Source organism: Peromyscus eremicus, chromosome 7 (genome assembly GCF_949786415.1).
Source record: "Peromyscus eremicus chromosome 7, PerEre_H2_v1, whole genome shotgun sequence".
NCBI lineage: Eukaryota > Metazoa > Chordata > Mammalia > Rodentia > Cricetidae > Peromyscus > Peromyscus eremicus.
The window spans coordinates 15,410,662-15,423,289 of NC_081422.1; the positions used below are offsets into that span (position 1 = coordinate 15,410,662).

At 38.1% G+C, this 12,628-nt stretch overlaps 1 protein-coding gene across 1 annotated transcript; it reads left to right on the top strand.

The window, feature by feature from the left end:
- Positions 1-11,142: 11,142 nt before the first annotated feature.
- On the top strand, positions 11,143-12,084 carry LOC131914085 (olfactory receptor 7G2-like). Its single transcript, XM_059266679.1, has one exon. It carries the CDS (start codon positions 11,146-11,148, stop codon positions 12,082-12,084), a length of 939 nt encoding a protein of 312 aa, XP_059122662.1. The 5' UTR covers positions 11,143-11,145.
- The last annotated feature ends 544 nt before the right edge of the window (positions 12,085-12,628 follow it).

Here is a 12,628-nt window from a genome sequence, read left to right on the forward strand (position 1 = left end):
ACATAAATAAGGAAAAATCCTATTACCATTCCAGTTGATACAGAAAAAGTACTTTATAAAGTTAAACATTCTATATGATAAAATTTTTAAAGAAATTAGAAATAGAACATTCCTCAAAATAACAAAGATATGAACAACAGAACTGCAGCCCACAGTGTAATAACTGAATTTCCTATAAAATAAATAATGGAACATAAATACCTACTCTTGCATCCTTTATTCAGTGTAGTGGTTAAAGTCTCAATTTCCTTCATCATCTTCTACTTGTTTTTGTTTTGTAGTGGTGGTTATTGTGGCAGTGATGGTTGTGGTGGTATAAACAATGGTGCTTCTTCTTCTTCTTCTTCTTCTTTGCTTCTTTTTCATACCCTTTAGATATTTTAGTTCTTTAGAATCAAGATTTTCATACATTGAACAGTCCTTCTCTACCTCATAAAGCTCACATATAATCATGAGCCTCAATAAATCCACAAAATCTCTATATAAGTCCAAACCAACCATATCAACCTTCTAACTCTTCTGAAAACCTAACCCTATCTGGACCAATAAACTGTGCATCAAACACTACTACTTTTTTCATAACCTATCTTTCATCTGTTGTTCACCAGTTATTAATACTCATATGGACTTTAATCTGCAATAATCAAGTGTCTATGATGGCACATGTGTGCTACTACAAGATGATGCCTCTATCTTACTTCAAGTTATATAGCTTTTCTCTCAAGGAGGGATAAAGTAGTTTTACTACACATCTCATTTTCTATAGTTCTAACACTTATTCTATCCTGATACATCATCATAGCCACATAAGCCAGAATGTTAGCAATATCTTAATTTCTTAAAAAATAAGTTTTTCCAAATTTAATCAGTCCAAGTGCATAACATTCTAAAATTATCATGGTTTTGTGTTGAAATATCAAGATGACATATGAATTCAATTTCTTTGTATAGATATTTTGACACAAACAAGACATGAAGACAAAAATGAAACAAAATTAAGTAATTACATCCTGAATACTAACTTCTGCTACTTCTATACATTTATATTTTCCCTTAGAGAAACTAACAATTCCATATTTGTTACTTTTCCATCAACATCAGGAAGTGAATAGAATGAGCCTAGATATCTATAAGCTTGATAATGTGTAATAAACTTGTGAGACAAACACACACTTGCATATAATTTAATTTTAGTCATCTCTTAAAATTAAGTTACGAAATTTGGAGGAGATGAAACTGGAAATATAATAAGGGAAGTGACTCAGTTACAGAAATATAAACATCATACGATCTGTCTCATATGGAGATCCTAGCAAATGATGTTTGTGTTATCTAAATAAGGGATTCTGAAAGTGAGTATAGTCTATGAAACTAAATAGGAAATCATGAAACAAAAATAGAGTATATGTTGAGAAAGAAATTGTGAAGAGCAATAGGTCACATATAATATATACATAATGCTTCCTGGGATAATAAAAAGGAAGTGAAGGAATTTAAGGAAGGAAAACAACAAAAACAAATGTTTGAAAATGTTCATAATGAAGTTTGATTCATTGTGCAATAATAAACACAATAAAACCTAAAAGCAAAACATAAAAAACAAATTAAAAGAAAAATGTGGATAAAGACTGAGTGGGAGACAAAGATCCACTTGCCTGCCTGGGGCTCTCCACCCTGGTCTGAGGGGAAAAAACACGGGACTGCCAGGCACCCTGCAGCACTTGGCAGTCAGGCTATATTGTGGTAATCAAATATATTGTTGGGTATGGAAGAGAGAGATATTCGGAATAGTTCATGTCCTGTGTAGAGAGGCAGACTCGAAGAACTCAAAGCAATGAGGAGTGAGCTGAGGTGGAATGGCCTCTTGCCACTCACGGCTATGTCTAGGTTTGGGCTGCAGCCAAGGCTTATGTCTGCGCCCATGGCTCTGTGGCAGCCAGGGTCTGTTATGATGTTAGTGGCTCTTGTGAGGATCTGTTTTGATGTTAGTGGCTCTTGTTATCAATGATGGCTGATGGGATAGGGCTGCACAGAGTTGGCTTTGCGTCTTAATGGCTGCAACACTAAGGAGAGCTGGCCCTGCCCTTTACTGGCCATAGCACTGGAGAGAGTGGGTTATGCACCTTGCCTGGGCAGCACGACAGAACTAACCCTGTTGGTGGGAGCGTCAGTGAGTGTGCTGGCTGTGTCGGTGTGAGAGGGGCAGCAATAGTCTTGTACCCTCATCTACCATGTGGGGGCATGGGTAAGGGAAAGAGCTCCTCCCATCTTGCATTTCATCACTTGCAGCTGGCCGGAGAGCTAACCTAGATCCTCACCAAATGCAGCACTAGGGAGAGCGTGCACTGTCCTTCACCTGGACAGCATAGTGGTGCTGACCCTTTGATTGGGGGATGAGTGAGCCAGCCCCAATAATGTAAGCATTGGAGATCTGGCCCTGTTCTTCATCTACCGTATAGTAGAAGCGGGGAGGAGGGAGATGCACTTCACTCCAACACTCACCACCTCTGGCAGGTGGGAGTGCTGACCCTGAGTTATGAGTTCCAATGAACTGGCCCAGCACATCACCAGCTGCAGCACTCTGGAGATCAGGTCACATGTGAGCAAGCCTGAGAACATGAGGGTGAGAGATCTGGTCCTGCCCCACATCTGCCATATGGTGTTATGGACAAGGGAGAAAAGTCCCCACCACCACCCCTCATCACCTGTGACAGGTGGGAGAGCTGTCCCTAAGTATACAAGACCATCAGTTGTCTACATCCTGTCACTTAAAGATACTACATTTGTCACAAAGTTACTAGAAAGAGTTCTTCATAGCATTCCATGAACTCTTGATCCCAGAAATGATATGTATTTATAAAGTTTCTACAATGAGTACCCAAAGTCAGAGTATATCAAAATGAATATTTTTTTTCTTTTGTTCATGACACATGAGAGAAGTTTAATTTATGAAATACAAAATTTCAAATATTTCAAAATTATTTTGAAATACTGAAATAATTCATTATTTATTTAAATAAAAAGTTTGGTGTATTAGAACAGTAGCAGAAGAGAATACAATTTTCCAGAGATGGGCAGAAGTATAAAAAAAGTACAGGATGGGTAAGAGTCCTCTGAAAGACTACCTTCTGGACATGACATGATTATCACATGCATGAACACACACCAGCTACAGTTACCTATACAAGATCAAGTCAAAAATACTCAGGCCTATATGAGATAGATGTTTTCTGGACCTGATGCCCATTGAGGAACCATTGACAGCTGATAGTTTCTAAGGTGGGAGAACAATTCTTCTGTAAGGGTATGGTCACCAGTAGTTTTACCATCATCCAGTTGATGATCCCACGGCTGTGCATGCATAGGCAGCACTAACTGAACTTAGTAGGTTATTACTCAGCATGAATGAGGAAATGGATTATGACGTTTCATCCCTAGTTAAGAAACTATTCACGCCGGGTGGTGGTGGCGCACCCCTTTAATCCCAGCACTCGGGAGGCAGAGCCTGGCGGATCTCTGTGAGTTCGAGGCCAGCCTGGTCTACAGAGCGAGATCCAGGAAAAGGCGCAAAGCTACACAGAGAAATCCTGTCTCAAAAAACCAAAAAAAGAAAAGAAAAAGAAACTATTCACATTCAATGCCCACTTCAGAAGCGACAATCGATTTTCCTTGGGTATGTGTTCTCTAAAAGACCACTCATGTTCTAGTTGATGAACTCATGAACATACAGGTAGCTCTAAGTGAACTCAGTCCATTTAAAAAACACAGAACATATGAAGTTGGGAGGGGAAAGCAGTAAGAAATGAGAGAATGAGAGTGGGGGGAAGGGGTAGATTTGATCAAAACATGTTATATGCATATACAAAATTCTAAAAACAATAGACCTAAAATTTGGATGAGTTATACTTAAGAGGAAGTAGGGGTGTGGAGGGTCAAATTGGGTGTAGATATGATCATATTTTGTAGGAGGCATGGAGGTCTTTGTGCTCATAGACAAGCACCAGGTAACCTCAAATGTTAAACACACAGGGTTGTTCCTTCAAGTGAAGAAATGTAAAATCTGCTATTCTCCCAGAGCTGGGAGTGGATATGTTTAATAGCCTGATGACCTTGATGCTATCTGTGAGACATGAAACCACACTGGACCCTTCTCAAGATCCTTATTGTAAAATAATTTTCCATAGTCAATCTACGGAACTCATGTGTATGGAGGGATCACAGGTACTTCATAAGAGTCTCAATATAGTCACATCTGATCTTTATTTATCTTATTTTTTTCATCATGGAGATTCATGTATGCTTTATTGTGGACAACATTGAGTAAATTGTGACTAGAAAAAATTTAATAAAATTGTACTATACTTAAATATACCTAAAAAAATACTCAGGGTCACCAACAGCCAACATCAAATTAAATGGAGAGAAACTCAAAGCAATTTCACTAAAATCAGGAACGAGGCAAGGCTGTCCGCTCTCCCCATACTTATTCAATATAGTACTTGAAGTTCTAGCCAGAGCAATAAGACAACATAAGGAGATTAAGGGGATACAAATTGGAAAGGAAGAAGTCAAGCTTTCCCTATTTGCAGATGACATGATAGTATACTTGAGCAACCCCAAAGATTCCACCAAGGAACTGATACAACTTATAAACACCTTCAGCAACATAGCAGGATACAAGATCAACTCAAAAAAATCAGTAGCCCTCCTATATACAATGGACAAAAAAGCGGAGAAGGAAATCAGAGATACATCACCCTTTACTATAGCCACAAATGACATAAAATACCTTGGGGTAACACTAACCAAGCAAGTGAAGGACCTATATGACAAGAACTTTAAGTCCCTGAAAAAAGAAATTGAAGAAGATGTCAGAAAATGGAAAGATCTCCCATGCTCATGGATAGGCAGAACTAACATAGTAAAAATGGCAATCTTACCAAAAGCAATCTACAGATTCAATGCAATCCCCATCAAAATACCAACACAATTCTTCTCAGACCTGGAAAGAATAATACTCAACTTCATATGGAAAAACAAAAAACGCAGGATAGCCAAAAGAATCCTGTACAATAAAACAACCTCTGGAGGCATCACGATCCCTGACTTCAAGCTGTACTATAGAGCTACAGTAATAAAAACAGCTTGGTACTGGCATAAAAACCGACATGTGGACCAATGGAATCGAATTGAAGACCCTGACATTAATCCGCACACCTATGAACAAATAATTTTTGACAAAGAAGCCAAAAGTGCACAATGGAAAAAAGAAAGCATCTTCAACAAATGGTGCTGGCAAAACTGGATATCAACATGTAGAAGGCTGCAAATAGATCCATATCTATCACCGTGCACAAAACTTAAGTCCAAGTGGATCAAGGACCTCAACATAAATCCAGCTACTCTGAACCTGCTAGAAGAGAAAGTTGGAAGTAGTCTTGAACGCATTGGCATAGGAGACCACTTTCTAAATAGAACACCAGTAGCACAGACACTGAGAGAAACACTCAATCAATGGGACTTCTTGAAACTGAGAAGCTTTTGTAGGGCAAAGGATACGGTCAACAAAGCAAAGCAACAGCCTACAGAATGGGAAAAGATATTCACCAATCCCACATCTGACAGAGGACTGATATCCAGAATATATAAAGAACTCAAGAAATTAGACACCAAAATGCCCAACAGTCCAATTAAGAAATGGGCTATAGAACTAAACAGAGAATTCTCAACAGAGGAAACTCAAATGGCTGAAAGACATTTAAGGAATTGCTCAACATCCCTAATCATCAGGGAAATGCAAATCAAAACAACTCTGAGATACCACCTTACGCCTGTCAGAATGGCTAAGATCAAAAACACTGAAGACACCTTATGCTGGAGAGGATGTGGAGCTAGGGGAACTCTCCTCCACTGCTGGTGGGAATGCAAGCTTGTACAACCACTTTGGAAATCAATATGGCGATTTCTTAGAAAATTGGGAATCCATCTCCCCCGAGATCCAGCTATACCACTCTTGGGCATATACCCAAGGAATGCTCAACCACACCACAAGAGCACTTGTTCAGCTATGTTCATATCAGCATTGTTTGTAATAGCCAGAACATGGAAACAACCTAGATGCCCTTCAACAGAAGAATGGATAAACAAAATGTGGTACATATACACAATGGAATACTACTCAGCAGAGAAAAACAATGACATCATGAGGTTTGCAGACAAATGGATGGATCTAGAAAAAATCATCCTGAGTGAGGTATCCCAGACTCAGAAAGACAAACATGGTATGTACTCACTCATAACAGGATACTAGATGTGGAACAAGGATGACTGGACTGCTACTCACATCACCAGGCAGGCTGCCTGGAAAACAGGACCCCAAGAAAGACACAGGGATCGCCCAATGACAGAGAAATGGATTGAGATCTACATGAACAGCCTGGACATGAGTGGGGGTAGTGAAGGGCGAGGGTCGAGGGAAAGAGAGCTTGGGTGAGTGGGAGATCCCAGCTGGATCAACAACAGAGAGGGAGAACAAAGAATAGGAGACCATGGTAAATGAAGACCACATGAGAATAGGAAGAAACAAAGTGCTAGAGAGGCCCACAGAAATCCACAAAGATACCCCCACAACAGACTGCTGGCAATGGTCGAGCGACAGTCCGAACTGACCTACTCTGGTGATGGGATGGCCAAACACCCTAATTGTCGTGCTAGAAACCTCATCCAACTACTGAGGGATCTGGATGCAGAGACCCATGACTAGGCCCCAGGTGGATCTCTGGGAGTCCAATTAGCGAGAATGAGGAGGGTTTATATGAGCGAGAATTGTTGTGACCAAGGTCGGATTAAGCACAGAGACAAATAGCCGAACGAACGGAAACACATGAAATATGAACCAATGGCTGAGGGGTCACCAACTGGATCAGGCCCTCTGAGTGGGTGAGACAGTTGATTGGCCTGATCTGTTTGGGAGGCATCCAGGCAGTGGCACCGGGTCCGGTGCTCATTGCATGAATTGGCTGTTTGAAACCTGGGGCCTATGCAGGGTCCCTTGGCTCGGCCTGGGAGGAGGGGACTGGACCTGCCTGGACTGAGTCCACCAGGTTGATCTCAGTCTGTGGGGATGGCTTTGCCCTGGAGGAGATTGGAATCGGGGGCGGGCTGGGGGGGAGGGTGAGGGGAGCGGGAGGGGGGAGAACAAGGGAATCTGTGGCTGATATGTGGAACTGAATTGTATTGCAAAATAAAAATTAAAAAAAAAATACTCAGGGTCAGACTACCAATGTTTGAACCAAAACTGTCTACTGATTTGTGTTGAACTGAACTGTCTTCTTGCTTCCCATGGATTGTCACTCTCCTGGCTATGGAAGTTGCAGAGACCCTCACAGTGTTTTATTGTATACAAGTATAAAATTCTTAAAAGTAAAAAAAAAAAAATTGAATTGAACATTTTCTCCATTTGTATCCACAAGGAAAGTTGAATTTACACAGCCATAACCATGGTAAAATTATGCTGATTTTAGGATAAGAATACAATATTCTTGAATTCCTCATTTTCTCTGTTCATGTACTACTGTGTTTCATCTTTGAATACTGATCAACAAACAGTTACCAGAACTGGATCTCCAACCAAGGACAGGCTTCATTGTAACCAGCACTAAAAAGAAGTTTGTTTTGAAATTCTTTATGAAATATCACAGATTAGAGTAAAACAGATCCATATTTGAAGTACAGGTTTAGATATGCTTATGTGTTGTATTACTTAGTAAATCTTTTGGGTCCTGTTATTAACTGGGAGTTCCCAATAAAACATATTTCTGGATATTGGGACTGGATACTTAGAAATGGGTGTGGGATGCCGGGCAGTGGTGGCACACGCCTTCAATCTAGCACTCAGGAGGCAGAGCCAGGCGGATCTCTGTGAGTTCAAGGCCAGCCTGGGCTACCAAGTGAGTCCCAGGAAAGGTGCAAAGCTACACAGAGAAACCCTGTCTCGAAAAACCAAAAAATAAATAGATATGGGATGAGGGTGATGGAGTGGCTTCACAAGTTTGAGGAAAGCATGGGGTTCCACCAGGATATACTTAGTCAGTCACCTCAGAATGGGGACAGAGAATAAGGAGAGGTCACAGCAGAATTTCTTCTACAGAGCTTGGATGAGACTGAGGGATTGGACTTGGGGAAATGGAGAGAGAGGTAAAGATCTTCTCTAAGCTTACGTGATTCCCTGACCAGTGTAGCCTGTGGGTTCTCAGGAAGGGCCTGCTTGAGTTGTTGACTGGGACAAAACAAAGAGTTGAGGGAAGGAAGTTTAGGGGGGAAGATCTATGTGATACCTTGGAGATGTGGTCAGCAGGAAAGGGAGACTGCAGCAGATGTTCTGTAGCAGAACTGGAGATGAGACGGGTGATTAATTGACATATTGCTATCTGACCCTTGTATAACATACTAGCTTATTATTTTATAATTTAGGAATATTGAATGTTACAGTATTGATTTTTATGCTGAGTAATCACTGATAAATCAGATATTAGGTATAAAGTGACCATTTTGATTTGATTGCTCATCAAACTTCAGTAATTGTTGAATGTAATATAGATGGTTCAAATTAATTTTCCATAATTTCTGTGTATTATTAGACTATTTTATACTTTCTAATTTGTGTATTCAATGTTTTTTAATTTACTTTAGTAACACATACATCTAAAGATATATTTCAATTATTTCATTCATAGTTTGAGATTATAATTACTTATCTTCCCCTTCCTCCCTCTAAACATACAATTATATATGGTTATCACAATTTTTCATGTTGCTCTTTAGGACAGAGTTAAAATCTGTCCTTTAATGATAGGACCAAGATATGCTGAGGTATGCAAGAAACTTTACACGACTATAATAGAAAATATCAGAGGATGGAAAAAATAGGGCTTCCACTTATTCTCTTTTTGTGTGCTAATCAGCAAAGAAAATTTCCTCCTTACAGATGTTATCTCTGTAAGGATCTGTGCTGTCCTGTAGCCACCTGAGAAACAAATGGGCTCCTCTTAATTAGGACATCACAAACCAAAGTCCCATGGGCCACCAACACCGCATATAATCAGCCTGTGATCATCATTGAACTATCTTTCCCATTTAAGTAGGCACTACACCAATATTAGGCGCAGGAATCATTATTTCTGCAAAGTGGCAAAAGTCTCTTTTGAAGTTCTGTGTTCAGAGAAAGAATAGTTTCCCTTACTGTATTTGAAAGGCCAAGAAGAACTATATGTCATTCCTTAGTGTTAGTGCCAAGGTAACCTGAAAGACTTCCTGTTTATGTTCTGCTGCATCCATTTATTTGAGAAATTGTCATTCTACTAATATCTTATACTGGTCTTAAAACCATTCTGAAAAGCAGTCTACTCTTTCTTGTTTTAAACAATATTCTTGAATTCTCCATCATTTTCTATAGTGTATTGGACAAAGCAAAGATTCCAATAGCGTATATGTAGCTTGCATAATATTTGGCTTGCTATGTTATAGTATCTATTTGCAGAACAGATCTTTTTTGCTTTTGTGGTGTGTGTTGTCATTTGACAATGATGAGGTGATCAAAGCTGATACTAAGATAATACTTTTATTTACATTTTTATATTATTCTATGACTATTTAAAATGCACAACATAGACTACTACATACAAAGCAAATTATATCTATAAATTTAGCATTATGAAATATTTTTATATGTAGTTCTCTGTAAAATGACATGTGTGTGTTTATGGAGACATACACAAATATATATATATGTATATATGTATATATGTGTGTGTGTTAATAAATTATATATATAAATATGTTAAAATTTCAGGAGAATAATGAGTATCAACTACAGTTTCAGGATTATGTTTGGGAATGGAATACATATGTTCTTCATATTATTAAAGATGTACAATACGTATGTATTGTTTTAGCAACATCAAATGTTATATAGCAATATGTTTTAATTTATTGGTTAATAATAGATGATCATATATGCATTTTAATCATAATACACATTGTATTTAACACATATTTATATTAATTTGGTGTTTTAATGGTTACTAAATTTTCTATAAACTTTATTTAACAAATTATTTTTCTCTAGCTAGTTTTGTTATTCTTTTTTTTTACAAATACATTATTTATTTATGTTTGTGAGTGTGTGCATGTATACATGTCTGTGTATGAATGTAGGTACATTTTTGCCATGGTGCACATGTGGAGGTGAGAGGGCATCTTTAGGGAATTGATTCTTTCCTTAGAGCATGTGGGTCCCAGGGTTCAAACTCTGGATTTCAAGTTTTATAGCAAGGACCTGCTGAGCTACCCCATCAGCCTCAGATTTGGTAATTCTCACTGCTAACTATAAGTTAGATTAATTTAAATGCATGTGAAAATGAAAATATTGTTCATCTACATTGATATGTTCAGTGTTTGATCTTCTATATGTAAGCTCTAAGGTACAATTTTAATCCATGATTCTACCCTTGAATTTGAGATTATGTAATCAAGACTTTCTATATCTTTATTTCATTTTTCAAACATTATATCCTTCCTATTATGAACACTAGAAGGTAGTAGATCATTCTCATTTCATTAATAAATTACAAAATTATAATGTAGGTGCCTCATACATAAAGCTCTGTTTTTGAAAATTCTTGCAATACTTCCTTGAGGATTGATGATGAATCACAGTGCTATTAGGACAAAAATCTTTTATATGATGATTTTATATTTTGCTTATACAAAGAAATTAATGTAGCAAAAATTAAAATGAGGTGTTTCAATTATGAATTATCACTTGATATGTGTTTGTATATATACTGCAAGTCATTTTGTTTTAATATTTTGAGTGGATTCAAAATTGGCAGAATTTTTAGTCAGACACAATGTTCTATATTATTAATATCTAGTGTTTCAGTCAGGGAAAAAAGAAAGAATTCAATAAATTTAATATAGCCAAAAGAAGAGAGAAGAAAAAACAAAATAGATAATATTACAGGAAAATGGAGTGGGAGAACGAGATTGAGAGTTATTTCAAAGATGAAATTTTTCTGTAATGAAGTATCCTTGGGATACTTATGTCCTAATGTCTGTTTTCCCCCCATAAGTTTCCTGAACAACATGGAATCCACAAATCAAACAGATACAATAGAATTCCTGCTCTTGGGCCTTTCAGATGATCCAGAACTGCAACCCATCCTGTTTGGACTGTTCCTGTTTATGTACTTGGTTACATTTCTTGGGAACCTACTAATTACCCTGACCATCAGTTCGGATTCCCATCTCCACACGCCGATGTACTTTTTGCTCTCCAACCTATCCTTGGCTGACATCTGTATAAGCTCAACGACAGTCCCAAAGATGCTCTTAAACATACAAGCACAGGACCAGAGAATATCGTACACAGGCTGCCTCACTCAGGCTTGCTTTGTCTTGTTTTTTGCTGGATTAGAAAATTGTTTGCTTGCAGCAATGGCCTATGACCGCTATGTGGCCATCTGTCACCCTCTGAGGTACACAGTCATCATGAATTCACACTTCTGTACTCTACTCATTCTGGTTTCCCTGATCATTAGTGTTGTGAATGCACTATTGCTCAGTCTCATGGTGCTGCGGCTGACTTTCTGCACAGACTTGGAAATCCCCCACTTCTTCTGTGAACTTGCTCAGATCATAAAGCTTGCCTGCTCTGACACACTTATCAATAAGATCTTGATTTATACAGCAGCTCTCCTATTTGGTGGTATTCCTTTCTTTGGAATTTTTCTGTCTTATATTGAAATTGTCTCCTCTGTTTTGAAAATCCCATCAGGGCAGGGACGGTACAAAGCCTTTTCCACCTGTGGGTCTCACCTGTCAGTAGTGTCCTTGTTTTACGGGACAGGTTTAGGAGTGTACATCAGCTCTGCAGTTACAGAATCTCCCAGGAACTCAGCAGTTGCTTCAGTGATGTATTCCACAGTCACTCAGATGCTGAACCCCTTTATCTACAGCCTTAGGAACAGAGACATGAAGGAAGCCTTGAGAAAACTCACTGTTAGGATGGCTTCCCTTATGTGATGCATCATTCTCAGGGTAAATGAATGGCTGGGCAATATTCAGGTGATGGACCCATACATGATTCTGAGACAAAAACTGAGAATATTTCTTTCACTCAAAGAATAATTAAATTTTCTTTGAGTCTACTAAATGACAAAAATCTATTGTTGTGCCTATATCAATATATCTGTATCTTTATCTGTATGACCTGAACTATTTGAAAAACTGTTATACCCTAACTATTTCCCATAAGTATAGTTTCACAGGAATAGCATATTCTAGATTATCTTTGTGTGCTTACATCCTATTGATGTTTTACCATAAAAGATTCAGAGATAAGCAGATAGAGGATTAAAAAGACCCAATTCAATTATAGATACTGAAATTTCAATATTGCAGTTAGTAGTTTATCAGTATGAGTCTATGATTTTGTTCCATGTATCTGTCATATTAATAGAACATGTTTCATTTTATAAACCTATACAATCTTTGTGAACTCTTTCTCATTAAAATTTAAATTTCAAAAATAATTGTTTATCATGATCAATGATATTCCCATATCTCG